The sequence below is a fragment of the Lolium rigidum genome, chromosome 3, assembly GCF_022539505.1.
Source record: "Lolium rigidum isolate FL_2022 chromosome 3, APGP_CSIRO_Lrig_0.1, whole genome shotgun sequence".
Lineage (NCBI taxonomy): Eukaryota > Viridiplantae > Streptophyta > Magnoliopsida > Poales > Poaceae > Lolium > Lolium rigidum.
Window position 1 is genome coordinate 34,810,475 of NC_061510.1, and position 19,524 is coordinate 34,829,998.

Below are 19,524 nucleotides of genomic sequence, written 5' to 3' on the forward strand. Positions count from 1 at the left end.
GAATGACACGAAGGAAGAGAGAGAGAGAGAGAAAAAACCCCAGCCAAAGCCAAACCGAGTCAGCTGCGACCGCCGCGAAATCCTGCCCCGCCATGAGAAAACCCAACCAACCCCGGACGCCGCTGCCCTTCTTCTGATCCGATCCCTCCGCCGAACGATCCCTTCCGCGCGCGAGAGACCAGTAGCCGCCCGCCAGACTCCGGAGACGACACCGAGGAGCAATGGCGGCGGCGTGGGATCGGGCCAAGCGGGCTCTCGCCACCAAGCTCTGCATCCGCGTGCCGGCGCGCCAGAACGCCCTCGAGGACGCGTCGTCCTCGCCGCCAGCCGGATGGGAGGCGTGCCCATCGTCACCACCGGCGGGGCAGGTGGCCGCGCGGGATTCCGTGACGGAGGAGAAGGCGAGGTCGCCGTCCCTTTCCCTCCGCCGGCTGTCCAGCTCCGGGAGCCGGAGCTCCAACTCCAAGGTGCGTGTTTTCACCTAATCTTCTCTATTTTGTTCCCTTCTAATCGCGTCTGCCGTGTGGAAACGGCCGATTCGATGTTTCCTTTTGGGGTTCGGCGGTTTGCGTAAGATCGCAGTAGGACTGTAGGGGTAAACGCCGAACATCCAGAGCCATCTGCACTCGGAGATGGTTTTGTTCTTTGTGCATGTTTGATCAACGTGATACTCCACATGCACACCAGTTTTCATCCGATTTTGTTGATTCTAACGCCGCTGAATTATTCTGCTTCAAGAACAACCCTGTCACAGGGATGAATTTTCCGTTTCTGCACTGATGATCTCTTCATGCAACAGTTCCGTAATGATACTCTTCTTCCTACTCTTGTTTGCTGAACTTTTTAGTATTATACACTTGGTTTTTTTTTTGTGAGGAGGGTTTTTTTCTTGTCGCACAATGATCTTGGACATAAAAGATCACAAGTTGTTGGATTTTTCTTGTTCCATAATTAAGCATTTCTTGTAATTCATCCTTCTGGAAAGAAGGAGCTGACCTAGAACTTACACCAATTCCTTGGATTATTCGCCTGTCAATTATGTTCAATTTTCTTTCTTGTTTGAAAAGAACTATGTGCAATTTTCAGTAGATAAAAAACTCTGCGTGGTCACTAACCGTTTCCTGACGTTTTTAATTCCTTCCCCTTCCGGGGTCCTCATTTTATTTTACTAATTAGGTGCCGCCTAGGAGATAAGTTTCACGAAAGTAGGATGTTGGAGTTCCTCTTCCAGGGAAATCACCAAACTGAAAAGTCTTCCCAACGTACAAGTCTAAAATTTAACTAGTAGGACAAGTAAGTCGTCAAAGTTTCTACTGGGATGTTCCAGATACATTGAATCCATGTCATGGCTTACTGGATCTGAGTTTGCAGGTTAGACAGCCGCAGTTGATGGGTTGCATTTTTTTAAATTATGCTACACTTTTCCTGTTTGACCACCTAAGAACATCTGCAGTATTGTGCTGCTGCATGCTTAACTTGTGTTGCCTCGTAGCGCAGTTTGTTCAGTATTAACTATATCATGGGCTAGCCTTTTCATATGCATACTTTTCCTGCCTTTTTTCTTTCCATGTGATTTGATTGGTTGGTAAGTCCATCTAATTGGACTTGGTCCTGGGCTCGCTGCAGTTGGACCAAACAGTCAGAGTACTTTATACACCTTTCTCGGTTACTTTGACTTGTAAAGAATATTTTCTGATGCCAACACACTTTATACAGAGAAATAATCTTTCTTAATACTTTAATTTCTTCTAATTTTATTTGTGCTTACTGCTCACAGTTTCAATGCTTGCATATGCTGCCTGCATACCGGACTATCCACATCATATTTCGCAATGGTGTCTAGATGTGCTAATATCCAAATTCTCAGTTGATTAAGCGTGATAACTAATCGATCATACTAGACCTGTTAGCTCAGTAAATTTGACTGGTACTCACCCCCATGCCAGTGTCATGCTATGCAAATTTTGGTTCTTAGACCTCCATGATAATTTGATTGCCAAGTTTTCAGTCCTTCCCTCCTTTTGGCGTGATAAATCCCTTCTAATTGACTGGTGGTTCAGAACCTTATGCACTCTTTCTGATACTCACCTAAGGTGTATGAAAAATCTGCAACACTATTTTTGTGGTTTTAACTTGTTGTTGAACAAAGTCCATTTTCAGGTGGGAAAATCGGACTTTGTTCTAACTTGTTTTATGTTTACATTACAATTAAGTTATCCAAGCACATTTTATAACCAATTTTGGTAGAAGCTATGTTTTTCCTGGTCGGAAGCTCTTAATCTAGCATGCTAACTCTTTTTGCGCTGGCCTTCTTGATTTCAGAGGGTATGTGCTATCTGCCTTGGTGGTATGAGGACAAGCCACGGACAAGCTCTGTTTACTGCTGAATGCTCCCACAAGTTCCATTTTCATTGTATCACTTCAAACGTCAGGCATGGCAACCATATCTGTCCAATATGCCGTGCCGAGTGGAAAGAACTTCCCTTCCAGGGAACTCAACCTGCAGACGCCACCCATGGAAGAGCTAGAGTAAGCCCAGTAAATTGGCCCCAGGATGACGGACACATGACCGTTGTCCGTAGGCTTTCTCACACATACAGTGGAAATCTGCAGGAGCAATTTCCTGTCTTCCGTGCTCCTGAGGTACATATTTTCAATGATGACGAGCACATAGATCTTCAGCCTGGAACCATGGACGGAAACAATGCAGTTACTGGTTCGGTTGAAATTAAGACATATTCAGAATTCCAAGCCATACAACAATCAGTGACTCAGAAGGTCTTTTCTATCTTGATTCGTCTCAAGGCTCCGAAGTCCTTGGACTCAGTGAACTCCCGGGCACCTCTTGACCTTGTAACTGTGCTTGATGTAAGTGGTAGCATGAAAGGGGCAAAACTTGCACTTCTCAAAAGTGCTATGAGCTTTGTCATTCAAACACTTGGACCCAATGACCGCCTGTCTGTCATTGCTTTCTCATCCACACCACGGAGGCTCTTCCCCCTTCGTCGAATGACCATAACTGGCCAAATGCGAGCCTTGCAAGCTGTGAATTCCCTTGTTGATGGTGGTGGCACAAACATTGCTGATGGGTTAAAAATGGGTGCTAAAGTAATTGAGCAGCGGCGGCTGAAGAATCCTGTTTGCAGCATCATTCTTCTCTCAGATGGTCAAGACACATATTCACTCCCATGCTATGATGGTGTTCAGCAAAATCACAGTGTACTTGTTCCTCCTTCAATCCTTCCTGGAACAGGTAATCATGTGCAGATCCACACCTTTGGTTTCGGGGCAGATCATGACTCTGCTGCAATGCATTCTATCGCGGAGACATCTAGTGGCACGTTTTCATTTATTGATGCTGAAGGTTCAATCCAGAACGGATTTGCTCAGTGTATTGGTGGCCTCCTCAGTGTAGTGGTTAAGGAGATGCGGTTGGGCATTGAATGTGTAGACGAAGGCGTCCTACTTACCTCCATCAAGTCAGGCAGCTATATAAGTCAGGTAGCTGAAGATGACCGTAATGGGTCAGTTGATATTGGTGATCTTTATGCAGATGAAGAGAGGGTATTTCTGGTCACTCTACAGGTCCCAGCTGCACAAGGGCCGACTGTGCTGATCAAACCAAGCTGCACATACCAAGACGCAGTTACCGCAGAGAACATCCAAGTACATGGTGAAGAAGTCAGTGTCCAGCGTCCTGCATATTTTGTGGACTGCAAAATGTGTCCTGAGGTTGAGCGTGAGTGGCACCGCGTTCAAGCCATGGAGGACATGTCTGCTGCGCGGGCTGCGGCTGAGGAAGGTGCCTTCTCCCAGGCTGTGTCGATCCTCGAAGGCAGGACGAGGATCCTGGAGTCACAGGCAGCACACTCTTCAGACAGCCAATGTTTGGCGCTGATCACAGAGCTGAGGGAGATGCAGGAGAGGGTGGAGAGCCAGCGAAGGTACGACGAATCAGGCAGGGCTTACATGCTGGCTGGTCTGAGCTCACACTCATGGCAGAGAGCCACCGCACGGGGCGACTCGACAGAGCTCACCACCCAGATTCACACCTACCAGACACCATCCATGGTTGACATGCTGCACCGCTCGCAGGCCCTTGTGCCCTCCGTCGTCGCGATGCTGAACCGCTCCCCAACCGTTGCTCCTTCACGAAGCTCCAGCCAGCCGATCAGACCAACAAAATCCTTTTCCGAGCGGCTGCCGTGAGGTTGCCTCATCAGAATGAAGTTTCCCGCAATAACTTGTGAAGCGGTTTAGGAGATTCAGTTCAAGACTACCCATTTATTAAATTTCTACAGCGTTTGTTTCCAGTTATTTTCTTATATAATATATAGTGGAGATGGATTAGGAAAACCTTGCGACTTATATAATTGAACAAGTTTCTTGGTTTGAAAAAAATACAACATGTACATGTGTGACGATTGGAAGGGAATGATAAATGTGATACCTGAATACCTGGTACTAGTGAAAGTTGTGCTATTCTTTTTTTTTTCTTCCATAAAGCTTTGGTGTTCTTTTGTCTTTTACATAAATGTCACCCTTGAATTGATGGGTTTCAGTCTGCTGTACTGCATGCTATCTCTGCATCCAAGCTCTATATCAACGAATCAACTGTAAGGTGCAAATATGTGAAATGTTGGCAGGTAGTTTGTAGCTAGCTAGGGATCTGCACTGCTGTGTTCCCGTTGGAAAAATCATTAGTTGAAGAAAAATGCGGCTGATTGAGAACCGATGTGGTGAACATGTCGAAACCAAAATTAATTACATGATACGCTGTTGCAATTTACAGACTTGGTGACAGCTGACAGGCTACATAGGTTCATACAGCGCCACCTGATCATATGCATGGCTCATATGGTCATGGGTAAAAGGTAGTAAAACTCTAGACATGAACTCGATAGCATGGCCCTACGTGATCAGGCTAAGCATGCGCCGATGATCGATGTCCTTGTGGTAACTGAAACATGCAAGCTTGGCTAACTAGGCTGCTTCCACTGTCTTTACACTGGGACACACACATTGCCGTAGTAGATAGGCGCTAGTACTCGCCTGAGTTGTCGCCTCCGCTGCAGCCGTCTTCCCCGTCGACGAGCCGCCAGAGGCTGTCCCACAGCGCGTCGTCGTCGTCGTCTGCCGGGAGGTCGAGCACCGTGGACATGACCGGCGGACAGGGGGAGTAGCAGTCGTTGGTCTGGACGTCAGCGTTGCTCATCATCACGTTCATCAGCTGCGCCTCCATTGCAGCCTCCTCCTGCGGTCTAGGCTGCTGCTGCATCATCATCATGGGCAGCTGCTGGTCTTCCGGCTGCTCCATGAGCTGCTGCCGCTGCTGCTGGAGCAGGTGCAGGGTGTGGAGGTACTGGCGATGCTGCTGCTGCTGCTCGAGCTGGTACTGGTGGAGCAGCTGCGCCCTGGCCCGCCGGGACGGCCGCGCCTTCTTGAAGTGCGTCCGCCAGTAGTTCTTGATCTCGTTGTCCGTCCTCCCCGGCAGGCACCGCGCGATCGCCGACCACCTGCACGCCATGTCACACGCTTCAGTTAAATTAGGCACCGGCCGGCCGTCCGCCCACTCAGCACTGCACTGCACAAGTGTACAGTGCGGCTGGGCATCTACTACAGCGCTTGCACGATGACTGTACCTGTTACCGAGCATGGCGTGGAGCTGGAGGATGATGGTCTCCTCGTCGGGGGTGATCTTCCCCCGCTTCAGGTCCGGCCGGAGGTAGTTCACCCACCGCAGCCGGCAGCTCTTTCCGCTCCGACGAAGCCCTGCACACGCATATGATTACAGCCATGAGCATCCAGCAGCAACCATGTCGAGGAGTTCTAGAAAATCACAGTACTGCAGACCCCAAAACTATGCAAGAAAATGATCGAATTGCGTACCTGTGATCTTGGCCACGGAGTTCCAGCTGCCTTCGCCCTGCTGCTGCACGTACTCGCTGAGCAGCCTGTCCTCCAGCGCCGTCCATGGCCCCTTCCTCCAGCCCCCCTGCAGCACCTCCAGGCTGCTGCTCATGGCGTCCATGCAGCCAGACTTATTTAACCTATCTTTACTCAACTTACTATACTGTGCTCTCGCTAAACAATCAGCTAGTTGCAATAGAAATATTTTGATCGTTGTGGCTAATAGTAGGGGTTGTTTGTCTATGTGGTTCCCGGCTTGTATGACAGCTAGAATCTCCGTGCCCTGCTCCGCCATTTATACCAACGAGCTCCTAAAGCGATCCACGTACCTAGCTAGTGTCATTGTTGCCTACAGCGACCAAAAATTCCACTTCCACTTGGCTAGGCTAATCGCCATACTATATCGTTGTCCTGGTTCTGACAAAAAGATCGCTCCTCTTCTACTAGAATGTTGTGGTGGGGTGATGCAATGCTCGAGAGCTGGTTCAATCTTTCAAGCATCTTTAGTTACCTCCTTTACTTAGTTTATTGTATCCTTAATCTCGAATCAATCATCGCACATGCATATGATGGTTATCGATCTCATACGTGGTGCGAGTAGAATAGGCGTCGACCACCGTATTTAGAAATGGAGACACTGCAGGTAGATTAATGAGTACAGTACAGTATAGTTTCCTAGTATTTGACCAGTAATTCTTTTTCGAACGAGCTGCTGACCTGTGGGTCCCACACAAAATAGTGCATGTTTTAGCGTGTTTGGGTCAGGGAGCTCAACACCCTGCCGAGGGTGTAGGTCTAACTATGGTTAGATAAACTTGATCTGATGCTACCTCGCTTCATCAACTTCTCTGAAGAACTTCTCAAAAAAGAATCGATCTGAAGAAAAACGAAAAGACATGTCTTCTGAGAATACGTGTTGTTTGCAGGTCAGCGAACTCTCAGGAGACTTGGGTTACCAAATGTTGAGTTGCATGCTTACCTAATTAGACTATGAGTGAGCTACTAACCTAGTTTGCAAACACGCTGTTATTAAGACTGAAAAAGTGAAAGCAAAAGGTAACATATATCTAGCTAAGCATTGGAATTCAATCTTTTTCTCCTGCGAGAGAAGCGGTTAAAGTCATGGGGTTTCAATGTTGACAGAAAAGTGAATAACCATTTAGGGACTTTAGGTCAATGGTTAGCCATATTGAGTAAAGGAGGTCAATGCTGACCAAAGTCGTAACCGCGTACTCCATATATAGCTCAATTCAGAGCAAAGCTGCCAATTTAGTGGACTAATTGACATAAGATAGGTAAGTTTGATGATAGCAACTTGCCCAATTCGTGGGGTTTGAGTTTGAGATTAAACAAAGTCATGGGCTCAGTGTTGATAGCAAAAATGAATAACCATTTCGGGACTTTGGGTCAATGCGTAGCTATATTGAGTAAATGAAGTCAATGTTGACCAAGCTTGTCGTAACCGCGCGATCCATATATAGCTTAATTCAGGGAAAAGCTGCTAAATTAGTGGACTGATTGATAGGTAAGTTCAATGGTAGAAACTCTCTCAACGCATAGGGTTTGATATTAAGATTAAAGACAAGTTACACTTGCAAACAAATTAATATAAAGGTCTTTCATAAACCTATCTATGCTATTAGCAATATATAGGGCTCACACTTCATGGTTAACAATCAGATACTCTACTAACATCATTTTTTTATGGGAAAATTGAAGGCACAAGGTTATGTTTCAATGAATTGATAGAGAGAAGAGTTGAGTACAATCCCAAAAAGACACACCCAAGGTTATCCAGAACGTTACACCCCTAAAAGTTAGGCCACCAGAAGAACTACTGATAAACCTGATGTGTCGATTGTTGCCTACAACTTGGCTTCGGCCTTGATCGTGTCAAGCAAGCCAGCAATGTCAATTGCATGCTCTGTTTAAAATAGCCGGCTATAGCCGGGCTATAGCCCGGCTATAGCCCGGCTATAGCCTTTCGCGAGGCCTTCGGCTATAGCTAGAGTTTTTAGAGGCTAAAACAGAAATAGCCGCTAATAGCCCGGCTAAGGCTCTTTAGTCTTAATTTAGTCTCATAGCCGTTAACTTCCGGCTCAATGAGCCCAAAATTTTGGACCAAAAATTTCAGTCGACCGGCTCATTTGCTTGGCGAAATAGCCACCAAGCTCTAGTTATGTAATTATGGGTATAGCTATGTCCTAAACTACGTAATGATATTGTAATATTTGGATAAAACTATGTATTTAAGTATGTGTCAACTAGTATGTGTATCTCCTATGTGAACATGTTATTATGTTATTAATTTGTGAATTATTGATATATATATGACTATATGATGCCCACTTTTCTTCATTATTTACCAAATCCGCTATATGGTTATAGCCCACTATGGCCCGGCTATAGCCTTTCATAGCTTCAAAAAAAATCGCGGCTATCGGCTATAGCCGGCTATTTTAACCAGAGATTGCATGCCATCGTAGATGACTGTGTTGTGTTATTTCTAGACCCACCAAGCAGTGGGCATGATTATCAAAGGGACGCAAGCATGCGAGCGGTAGGGGCGGTTCGCACGGCTGACGACTACCACCAGTCCGCAAACTTGTACCCAATAGCGGGGATGCATGCAAAACACACATAACCCAGTAGAGCACCCCGGGCCACGTAATCCTTGAGAAGGGGTAGCTACATAGTATATGCTCCATAGTATCGGTCGATTGATCTATAGCACACAACGAGAGTGTTATAGATTACAACGAGCTAGTATTTCATCGGTCTAGCATCTTTGCTAGCAGGCCAACCAAAGGAAGAATTTGACCCTAGAGGTGCTTCAAGTTGATCTTCCACGAGGCACAAGCAATCGACTCATGGAATATGGCCTTGTGATAGGAGTTGAATGAGAAGGCCTCATCCGACATCCACTGCCACAAAAAACGATCCAACAAAGCCGAGAGATAAATCCCACATAACATCATCTCTACCTGGATGTACTACCAGAGCGACAGGTTGGTGAGATCACATGTATATGACTGATCCACCTTCTATTACCGAAGGCATCCTTGACATCCTGACATTTCTTAATGCGCCTTGAGACCAGTAGAATGAGGCCAAGCGCAATCTCGGAGTTGGGCTTCCCGATCAATCATCTATCCCCCAAAAAATGTGTGGATGCTTTCTCACCCACCACCATTTAGGTGGATGCGGAGAACACCTCACACTCATCTCTCGAGAACTACATATCCAATAGGTGCCATGGCCGAAGCGGTTCAGTGTGCATCTTCTAGATCTAGCAGAACCGGAGGCTAGTCGCCACTTGATACAGCCAAATTCTATCTCTTTTTCCAATCACTTTGCTTCTAGTTTTGCCGGAATCTCACGAAACTTGGAATAAAATTGCCTACAATGTTGTTGTTTTTAATATTCTTTCAGTCTTTGTCACGTAGGAAATGAACGCAATAAAATCGAGAAAAATACCAGTGAATTTTTGAGGGAAAAGGAGTCCATCGTGCCAAAAGGGAGGAACACTCGGCCAGCGAGGAACTAGAGAGTTACCATGGCGCGGGCCCTACCACTACTTCTCCATGGTGGGACTCTCGACCCTCGTGCCCCCGCATGTCCTCCTTTCGCCAGATTCGTACATTTATAGAAAACATGATATCCCAAAGGCATGGAGCTTTTCGCGAACCAGAGTGTCGGCACGAGCAAAAACTAGGGTTTCAGGATTAGGGTGATTTTTCTCTCCATGCAAGAGAGGGGGAATTTGAGGTCATCATTATCACCATCATCACCTCATCGATCGCAAACGCCATGTCTTCATATCCCATCACCATGTGTGAGTAGTTCTCTTAAGATATGAGGTGGATGAGAATTGGATCAGATTGATCATGTAATAATGCATAACATCTGAACTTATCAATGCTTGTCTTGAGAATACTTACGTAAGGATGTTATTGCATTTGTGTTGAGTGTAATACTTGTTACTAGGGCCTGAGTAACATGATATTGGTACTTAACTTCTATTTCTCCATCATATATATATGAATTTGGTATTGGCCTGCACTATGTGATACATGTTATTATGTGAAACCTGCAAACCCCAAATGGTGAATAGGATGGGACAACAAGGAAATCATGTTTTAATTGAGGATTATGTGTGTTCATGAAGTGATAGTGCTTTAACCCGGATGTCTTGAAAAGGGCATCATTTATTATCCTAAGTACCCTTAAGTGGCCCCGGTAAAATGGGAGGATATACAAGACAAAAGATGTTGTGCAAGTTCTCTTGTTAGCACATACAACTTCCATTATGTTACTATTGTATGCGTAATCTCATCCATGCAACATCCCAATATCACCTGATGCCTACACTTTCAGTCAGTGAAAGTTATATTTAAAAACTTTTAGGTGAAAACGAGAAACTATTGTTTTTTGCTTTATTGTTTACTTACAACTTCTACATTTTACAAACTTTATTCTTGAGAATGTTGATAAACATGTGTGATTGGGAGTGACGTCTGAATTTTTGAACTCTTATTGGTATTCTTGTGCTTACATGTGTTGAACTATAAATTTCGATTAATACTTCTCAATGAAGATCACCTCTCTGCTCAACCGTAGAAATACCCTAAGGATCTTCTCAACCTGCTTCAACATCTTCTTACCATACATGATTATATTTCTGGTATCCACGATTTAGTAAATATTCCTTGAATAATTATAGCAGGCGACTTTGTATTGATTGGCAATTACATGACTTTTTTGTAAGCCTCTATACTTATATGGTTATTCTAGAGTTGCCCTAGTCAGCGTTCATTTGAGGACTGAGGACACAGTGAATATTAAAACTAACACATGTATTCATTGATGACTATATGATGTAGTCATTAACATGAATATGTTAACGCAATAAAGTGGACACATGTTAGAAACATGGGGTCGGACTGATCCAACTTAAGTCATAGCAGTAATGTTTATAGTTATTCCTCTATACAATATGTACTCTTTGTGTTTAGACCTAAATATTGGCGCATATACTCGAGACGTGAATCAACCTAAGGCTATCAAATGATACACCGTAACTGGGTTGTTGTAAAGGTACTGATAAGGGCTAAGCCCAAGGATGTGCCCGATCTTCACGGATTTGGGTGGAACTCGTGGGGGAGATGGATGAACGCGATGAACACGACGAACGCGGAGGGGAATCGTGGGGATACAACACACACACGCACACAATCGGTTTTCCCTCGTTGGCCCGAACCACCAACTCGATAGAGGTTGTGAGAAAAGACCTTCCGGTAGAAGTCCCGCAAAGAGATCGACAAGTCGAATCCCGAGAGATCTAGAAGGGCGAAAAGACCGGAAGGTTGATAGAAGTGCAAGCAAAAGACCAAATAGGTAGAAGTGCAAGCAAAAGACCAACAAATCGGTAGAAGTCGCCAAAGAGATCTTCACGAGTCGACAAGGAGCCCGGGTGGGTACAAGATCAAAGATCTAGGTAGGGTTCCCACAAGGGTGAGCTAAGCTCGAGTTTAATTTCACATCAAGTCTAATCTCAGATCTGAGCCAACAAGGCTATTTATAGGTGGGGGCGAAGGGATAAGTTACACGCTGAAAAGTGTTGTTTTGCTGAAGTTCGATGGGGCGGAAGTTCCGGTCATCCTGGGCGGAAGTTCCGGTCATGGGCGGAAGTTCCGGTCTTCTGGGCTGGAAGTTCCGGTCGGGCCGGAAGTTCCGGTCAAGTTCCGGCCAAGTTCCGAAAGTCGTCCATTTCCTTGCAGTAACATCCAGTAAGGTTTTCGTGCAATTTCGGAACTTGGGCGGAAGTTCCGGTGGGCGGAAGTTCCGGTCCCTCGGGGCGGAAGTTCCGGCCTGATGCTTTTTCCTGGGCGCTGGAGGGCATCTTGGGGGGCATCTTGGAGGAATCTGGCCGGAAGTTCCGGTCCTGGAGGGCGGAAGTTCCGGCTGGGGCGCTGTAGCTCCATCTTCTTCATTTCCAGCTCTCTCTCCAATGGCTTGGTCTCCATGGCTTGCGTCTTGGTCGATGTACCTGATTGAGCATAGGGTATTTGCATGAAGTAGCATGCCATCCAAGGGGGTATCAAATGTATACGTGGAGAGGAGCGAATTCACCTCTTGGTGTAGGGCTTTGGCTCGAGCTCGTGTCATTGGGCCACGAGGAGGGCTTGTCGGTCTTGATGTAGTGTCGACCTTGGGTAGGGCTACATCATCTCCCCCCCCTTGGGAAAGAGTCGTCCTCGACTCTATGGCTTCTTCATCTTCATGATATGGCGAGAGGTCGGACACATTGAATGTGTTGCTCACCAAGTACTTGGATGTTGGTATGTCGATGACGTAGGCGTTGTCGTTGATGCGCTTGAGGACCTTGAAGGGACCATCGCCTCGGGGCTTGAGCTTTGAGTTTCTTTCTTGAGGGAAGCGGTCCTTGCGGAGGTGTATCCACACTAGGTCTCCTTCATTGAAGATGCGAGCCTTTTTCTTCATGTTGAGTCTAGTGGCTTGGCGAAGAACTTGTTGCTCGATTGTTGCCCTTGTATCTTCATGTAGCTTCTTCATGTATTGTGCTCGCTTGTTGATGTTCATGTTTACTTGCTCATGTAGCGGAAGAGGAAGGAGGTCAATCGCCGTAGGTGGTTCAAACCCGTAGACGACCATGAAGGGACTTCTCCTTGTTGTAGAATGCTTGGCGCGGTTGTAGGCAAATTCCGCATGCGGGATGCAATCTTCCCATGACTTCAAATTCTTCTTGACAAGCACTCGTAGTAGTGTGACGAGGCTTCGGTTCACCACTTCGGTTTGCCCATCGGTTTGTGGATGTGAGGAAGAGGAGAACAAAAGCTTGACGTTGAACTTGGCCATTAGTGTCTTCCAAAGGTAACTCATTGTTGACTGCCAAAACCCACCGGCGGGCAGCGGCCTTGTCAACACTGTAGAGCCGGGGGGAGCCTAGAGCTGCGGCTGGCTGAGACCCCTCCGAGCGACGGCCCGCAATGCTCTTCTGGTCACACGCGGCGTTGCGAAGTGCAAGGGCGTGCCACCTGACCTATACCTGGTCAGGAAGGTGATGAGATTGCCTCGCTTAGTTTCCCGCAGGGCATACATGTAAACGTTAAATACGAGCCTCGATCGGCTCTCAGGTTATCCTGTGAATCGGCTCAAAGAGCCGATCCACCCATGATCCGTACGGGGTGTACGAATACTTGGTGGTCCTGCTTGATCAAGATAAAGCTAATGAGATCTACGACGATTTAGGGTTTTCACCACATAATCGGATCATCCTACTCCAGTGTTGGGCCGGATGGCCACGCACGGTGCTCGTAAGCCGATCCTAAACAAGGCCAAAAAACCAACATGAAGTTGATCCTAGGAACATCCCGTTTAGGACTTGCGAACGCCACCCTACGTGCCACAGGATCCTCCCCCTTTGTAAGGCCAAACTATTGCAGATATTAAACTAATCCTTGTAGAACAAGGAGCAATCGTAACGGATCAGATCTACTAAATAATGATCAAGCGGGGTGCCGCCCCCACACCTGGGATAGGCGTGAGGACGGCTAGATATGCAAGGGTTGCACTACGTAAGCATGCTTAAACGAAGAACAATGCTAACCCTAACACATCTAATGATAACTACGTTGCTCGCCATCAAAAGCGCTTCGATACGAGCAACGCATGAACAACGTGAAGCTTGTGCTGCCTAGATCGCAAGATGCGATCTAGGCAGCATGTCGCTTACCTGATAGAAACCCTCGAGACGAAGGAGTTGGCGATGCGCCGAGATTGGTTTGTTTTTGGGGTTGAACGTGAGTTGTTGTTTATTCCATAAACCCTAGGTACATATTTATAGTCCAGGGGACTTTCTAATGTGGGCATGCGCTAAACCGTGCACGACTCAGATTCTATCTCTTATAATAAACTACTAGGTAAAGATACACGGGCAATTCAGCCCAAGACCCTTCGTGCCAGGCCGCCTTAGAATCCTTTCACAGGTAATCAGCACAAGCCCGGCCCACCTCTGGATTCGTCTAAAATCTGGTGATAACACATGCCCCCTCGGTTTTGGAAATAACATTTCCAAAATCATTATGCTTTCCCTTCGAGAGGTCACGTCGTAGCGTAGTAGAGCCGTTACAAGCATCCGTCATCATTATGCCCCGTCTTCTCAGCCTTCTCTAAAAATCCCGACAGCTTTAGCATCGATCCCTTGGAAGTTGTAATGGCATTAATCCTTCGCCGATTCATCATTATTTAACCGCGCCGACCGGTTAGCTCTCTCTCATATCCTCTATTCCATCCCTGCTATCGGCACCAAAAAACCCCCTCTTCCTCGTAGCAATGTCTTCCTCTTCCTCTTCTTTCTCCAAACTCTTCCCCCAATCTTCGCCGAAGAAGAAGACCGAAGGCGTCTCCACCCCGCAGCTGAATCCCTTCTCCTCCGACAAGGAGAAAAAGAAGGAGAAGCAGCGAAGGCCAAAGCCTCTCCTTCCGCCCAGCTCCCGCCGAAGAAGCGCCCCGCATGTGGGCGGACAGCGAGGACGAGGATGATGACGAAGAGGAAGAGGAGGAGGACGACTCTTCCTCCTCCATCGGGTACCCGCCGACCAAGCGCTTCCGCTCCCGGGCGGACAGCGAGGATGATGATGATGACGAGGAGGAAGAGGCCCCGGCCAAGGGCTGGGGCAGCAGCCGACGAAGAGCTCCCTCGGGAGCAGCGCCGATGACGTCGGCGGCGGCGATGACGAGGACAGACGACGACTAGTAGTATAGGACTAGTAGTAGCGAGTGCACTAGGCACCAGTATCCCTCTTTTGAGAGCCATCGGCTCTTTCTTGTAAAGCCGCTCCTTGGAATTAATGAAATTGTTCTTTCCATTTATCCTTTAATTGCTCCAATTTCATTCCCTCCGTTTGCCATGCTAAGACCGACGAGCAACGCGTCGGACTTCTTTCCTTTCTTGCGAGCAACAAGACAAGTCCAAGCCCCGTACTAGGCGTCGGCTTTTCCTTCCCGGCTTCTCGCCTGAGACGGCCATGATGCAGCCGCAGCCGAGGTAATCCTGATCGGCTCCCAAGAACAAGGCATCTTCCAGGCTTGTTGCCCCCCGAGTCTCTTCAGTCCCTGCCGGCCAGACAGGCTCCCTGACATTGATCTGATCATTGATCTGATCCACGCGCCCATGCTGTTCTTGAAGAAATCTCCCTTGAGTCGATGGCCCTGCATCGGCTTTCATGTCCTTAAGTCGATGCCTGCTGCATCGGCTGTGTTCGAAAATTTTCGAATTTTCACTTTTTGTTTTTTTTACAGCCGACCTGTGCATCGGCCCCCATATCTCAATACCCGTCAACAAAAGATGAGATGCTTCGTTGTATACCCTCATATTTCCATATACTCGGGCGCCCCCGAGCCGATTCTCGTCAAGAAAATTGATGGTATCGGCTCGTTGGATAACATGTTGAACCCAGTGCGAGAGGTAGGTGAGGACAATTTTGGCCGATTGCTGGAATCGGCCTCCACGTTGCTTGTTCGTTGAAGGTTTTGTAAGTTCCCTTCGTAAATTTTTTGGGGCCGATCACAAGGATCAGCCTCTCCTCGGTTTGCCCATTGGTTTGATCTTGCTACTTTGTCAGGCTGGATGAAACCAACCCAACCTCGACTTGATGCGCCTGCTGTCGTCCACCTTGTGTGCTCCGTAGAGTCGTGGAGCGCTACGCTCCGTCGGCAAGACGAGTACCATGTTTGTGCCAGCCGATGTCTCATCATCGGCTTTCCTCCGTTTAGGGCGCCACTCCATTTTCCGTGGACGACCCTCTTCATCCGGGGTTCGCTGAACCTTTGCAGCCAGATCGGGCCGTGCCTTTCTTAGCGTATGCAGGTACAACCTTTCGGCTTCCTCCAGGCCGCGCAATCGCTGAACCCCTGCGCTTCGGGAACGGCCGAGTCCGTCGGGGCACCACCTTGGCCGGTGGTACCTGTCTTCTTCCACTTCTCCCTCGTCTTCCGAATCTTCAATATCCGCCCAACGAGGTGACTCAGCCGCGTTTGCTTTGTGGTGGGAGAGGCCCTAAGCGCTCGAACACAGACACGTTGGCTGCCTCCTTCTTTTTCTGGTTGCATTCTGGGCAATTGCCGATTGTGGGCAATCGGCTCATTCCTGAATCCCAGCAGTGTCTGAAGAAGGGGCAGTCCCAATGCCTGGCGTTGTCGTCTTGCTCCCTTGATGCTTCCGTGGCATAGCGCTCATGCTCCTCCTCATTGTGATCCTCGCCGACGATATCTTCCGGCTTCTCTAGCCAAACGATTTTCTCTATCACTGTACTTGGGTCGCCGGCGTTGCCCATACCGATTAACATATTTGTTGAGGAGGTGATCGGAGAGGGGTCGCCGATATCTTATATTCTTCACCTCTCCCTCCGTGACATAGCGCTTGCCATCATGACGGAGCCGATCGCGTGGAGCGGCCTCATCTGTATCCTTGCTCGTGAGAGCAGCTGCCCTCATCTCCATCTTTGCCGTAGTGGTTTCCGGTGCCCTACCATATTGATGCTGAACGAGGGGCCCGGCCGGCAACCTTCGGGGTAGGTGATTTCCACCATGTTAACGGCGGGGAAGGGTTGGGTGTCGACCTTCATGGCGTACTCGGTTGAAAATTAGCCGCCCCTTCTCTATCGCCGCTTGGATGTGCCGACGCCACACCCGGCGGTCGTTGGTGGCATGGGAAAGCGAGTTGTGGAATTTGCGGTACGGCTTTCCGTTTAGCTCTTTCGCCGTGGGGAACTTGAGACCTTCGAGAACCGTCAACTCGTTTCTCCTTGAGCAGGAGGTCGAAGATTTGTTCAGTCTTGGTCACGTCAAAATCAAATCCCCCGGGCGGCCCCGGCGGCTTTACCCATTTGCGAGCCACAGGGGTTCCTCCCTGCGTCCACTCAGCCCCTGCTCTCTCTTGGCCTCCCGCAGGCACTTCATCCTCCTCCGTATCGACCATGACTACTGCACGTTTGAACTTGTCTTGGTACGAGTCGGGGTGGCGCTCGTTCATATGCCGATAGTTTCGAACCATGTGCGCCGGCGAGGGATAATCCGCTTGGGAGGCCATGTCCTTGAGCTGTGTTGCAAGGCCTGCTACCGCCAACTCGATCGCTTCCTTTTCAGTTATACGAACCGAATAACATCGGTTCCTAAGATTCCCGAAGCGCTGGATGTATTCTCGTCACCGTTTCCCCGCGCTTCGACGTAGTTGTGCTAGATCGGCAATGCCGGACTCGAAGCTTCGAATGGTATTGCATATGGAACTCGTTCTTCCAATTGCTTCCAAGACTCGGATGGAGTTCGCCGGTAGAGAGGTGTACCATCCAAAAGCCGATCCCGTGAGGGACTGTGAAAAGAGCCTCACGCGTAGCTGATCCGACACCGAAGCCGGTCCTAGTTGAGCCAAATATCGGCCGACGTGCTCGATGGAGCTGGAGCCATCCGATCCACTGAATTTGGAGAAGTCAGGGAGCCGATATTTTGGTGGCAGCGGGATCATCTCGTAATCGTCAGGGTACGGCTTGGAATAGCCGACCGCCCTTCTTTTCGGCATCATGCCGAACTGGTCTCTCAGTATGGTACTGATCTGATCCGCTGTGCTGGCCGTAGGATTTGCACTTTGAAGATTCGCCGGGGTGGCGTACTTGGCCTGCCACGTTTGCTTTTCCAGCTCTGAGCCAGCTGCAGGAGCTGGGCTCGGGAGTTTCGTCGGTGTGGCGTATTTAGTTAGCCACGTCTGCTCTGTTGCCGACGTTCCTCCTGTCTTCGCCGGAGTCCCCGATGTTGTGGCCTGGTTTGTGGGTGCCCAGTCACCACAATCCGGCACATACATGCACGCGTACCCATGAGGGATCTCCTTAGGCGCCTCCATTAAGAACTGGTAGTCACTGGGGTCGCCACCAATTCTGTAGACGAGGAATGCCGGTGTAGTCGGCACTTCAGCAGGTGCTGCCAACGCAAATGGCAGCGGTGGACGGGACTGGAATGGCAATTCTCCTTGATGCGTCCCGAGAGCTGGTCCTGACGGCGAGTACTGGTGGCTCATGATCTCCTGGATCACGCGCAGAGCGACACGCTCCAGCACGTTGACCAAGTTCTCAGAGTGGCGGTGTAGCGAGTGAGCCACCAGGTAGTTGATCTCCTGCCGCAGACCCCTGGTGCGTTCCTCCGACGGGGAAGAAAGGTCTATCCCATCGAGTGCACCTTCTGGTGAGAACCCCTTCCATCTGATGCCACCAGAACGGGTTCTCTGGAAAGAGCCGATGAGGTCGGCTTCGAGGGTAGCCTTGATCTCGTTGTATTGCTTCTTGAGGTCGTCAGGCAGTTCCTCGTAGGTGACTGGCGTGCCGTCCGCCATCTCAGATGTAGATGGCGATGTGGTCGATGTAGACGATATGTCCCACCGGGCGTGCCAGAATGTGTTGACTGCCAAAACCCACCGGCGGGCAGCGGCCTTGTCAACACTGTAGAGCCGGGGGAGCCTAGAGCTGCGGCTGGCTGAGACCCCTCCGAGCGACGGCCCGCAATGCTCTTCTGGTCACACGCGGCGTTGCGAAGTGCAAGGGCGTGCCACCTGACCTATACCTGGTCGGGAAGGTGATGAGATTGCCTCGCTTAGTTTCTCGCAGGGCATACATGTAAACGTTAAATACGAGCCTCGATCGGCTCTCGAGTTATCCTGTGAATCGGCTCAAAGAGCCGATCCACCCATGATCCGTACGGGGTGTACGAATACTTGGTGGTCCTGCTTGATCAAGATAAAGCTAATGAGATCTACGACGATTTAGGGTTTTCACCACATAATCGGATCATCCTACTCCGAGTTGGGCCGGATGGCCACGCACGGTGCTCGTAAGCCGATCCTAAACAAGGCCAAAAAACCAACATGAAGTTGATCCTAGGAACATCCCGTTTAGGACTTGCGAACGCCACCCTACGTGCCACGAGATCCTCCCCCCTTTGTAAGGCCAAACTATTGCAGATATTAAACTAATCCTTGTAGAACAAGGAGCAATCGTAACGGATCAGATCTACTAAATAATGATCAAGCGGGTGCCGCCCCCACACCTGGGATAGGCGTGAGGACGGCTAGATATGCAAGGGTTGCACTACGTAAGCATGCTTAAACGAAGAACAATGCTAACCCTAACACATCTAATGATAACTACGTTGCTCGCCATCAAAAGCGCTTCAAGTACGAGCAACGCATGAACAACGTGGGCTTGTGCTGCCTAGATCGCAAGATGCGATCTAGGCAGCATGTCGCTTACCCGATAGAAACCCTCGAGACGAAGGAGTTGGCGATGCGCCGAGATTGGTTTGTTTTTGGGGTTGAACGTGAGTTGTTGTTTATTCCATAAACCCTAGGTACATATTTATAGTCCAGGGGACTTTCTAATGTGGGCATGCGCTAAACCGTGCACGACTCAGATTCTATCTCTTATAATAAACTACTAAGTAAAGATACACGGGCAATTCAGCCCAAGACCCTTCGTGCCAGGCCGCCTTAGAATCCTTTCACAGGTAATCAGCACAAGCCCGGCCCACCTCTCGGATTCGTCTAAAATC

At 48.7% G+C, this 19,524-nt stretch overlaps 2 protein-coding genes across 2 annotated transcripts; one reads left to right on the top strand and one right to left on the bottom strand.

Moving 5' to 3' along the window:
- Positions 1 to 221: 221 nt before the first annotated feature.
- On the top strand, positions 222 to 4,472 carry LOC124695556 (E3 ubiquitin-protein ligase WAV3-like). The gene is made up of 2 exons (XM_047228387.1): positions 222 to 467; positions 2,323 to 4,472. The coding sequence occupies exons 1-2, from the start codon at positions 222 to 224 to the stop codon at positions 4,207 to 4,209; spliced, it is 2,133 nt and encodes a 710-aa protein (XP_047084343.1). The 3' UTR covers positions 4,210 to 4,472.
- A 569-nt stretch (positions 4,473 to 5,041) lies between these two features.
- LOC124694639 (transcription factor MYB120-like) lies at positions 5,042 to 6,031 on the bottom strand. The gene is made up of 3 exons (XM_047227605.1): positions 5,890 to 6,031; positions 5,643 to 5,772; positions 5,042 to 5,516 (listed from the first exon to the last, which is right to left on the bottom strand). The coding sequence occupies exons 1-3, from the start codon at positions 6,029 to 6,031 to the stop codon at positions 5,042 to 5,044; spliced, it is 747 nt and encodes a 248-aa protein (XP_047083561.1).
- Positions 6,032 to 19,524: the final 13,493 nt, after the last annotated feature.

Excerpts from the sequence above, each read along its gene's own strand:
- LOC124695556 (XM_047228387.1), top strand. The coding sequence starts at position 222 with ATGGCGGCGGCGTGGGATCGGGCCAAGCGGGCTCTCGCCACCAAGCTC. Across the intron at positions 468-2,322 it reads GCCGGAGCTCCAACTCCAAG|AGGGTATGTGCTATCTGCCT; the intron begins GTGCGTGTTTTC and ends TCTTGATTTCAG.
- LOC124694639 (XM_047227605.1), bottom strand. The coding sequence starts at position 6,031 with ATGGACGCCATGAGCAGCAGCCTGGAGGTGCTGCAGGGGGGCTGGAGG. Across the intron at positions 5,773-5,889 it reads CTCCGTGGCCAAGATCACAG|GGCTTCGTCGGAGCGGAAAG; the intron begins GTACGCAATTCG and ends ATGCGTGTGCAG. Across the intron at positions 5,517-5,642 it reads CACGCCATGCTCGGTAACAG|GTGGTCGGCGATCGCGCGGT; the intron begins GTACAGTCATCG and ends CATGGCGTGCAG.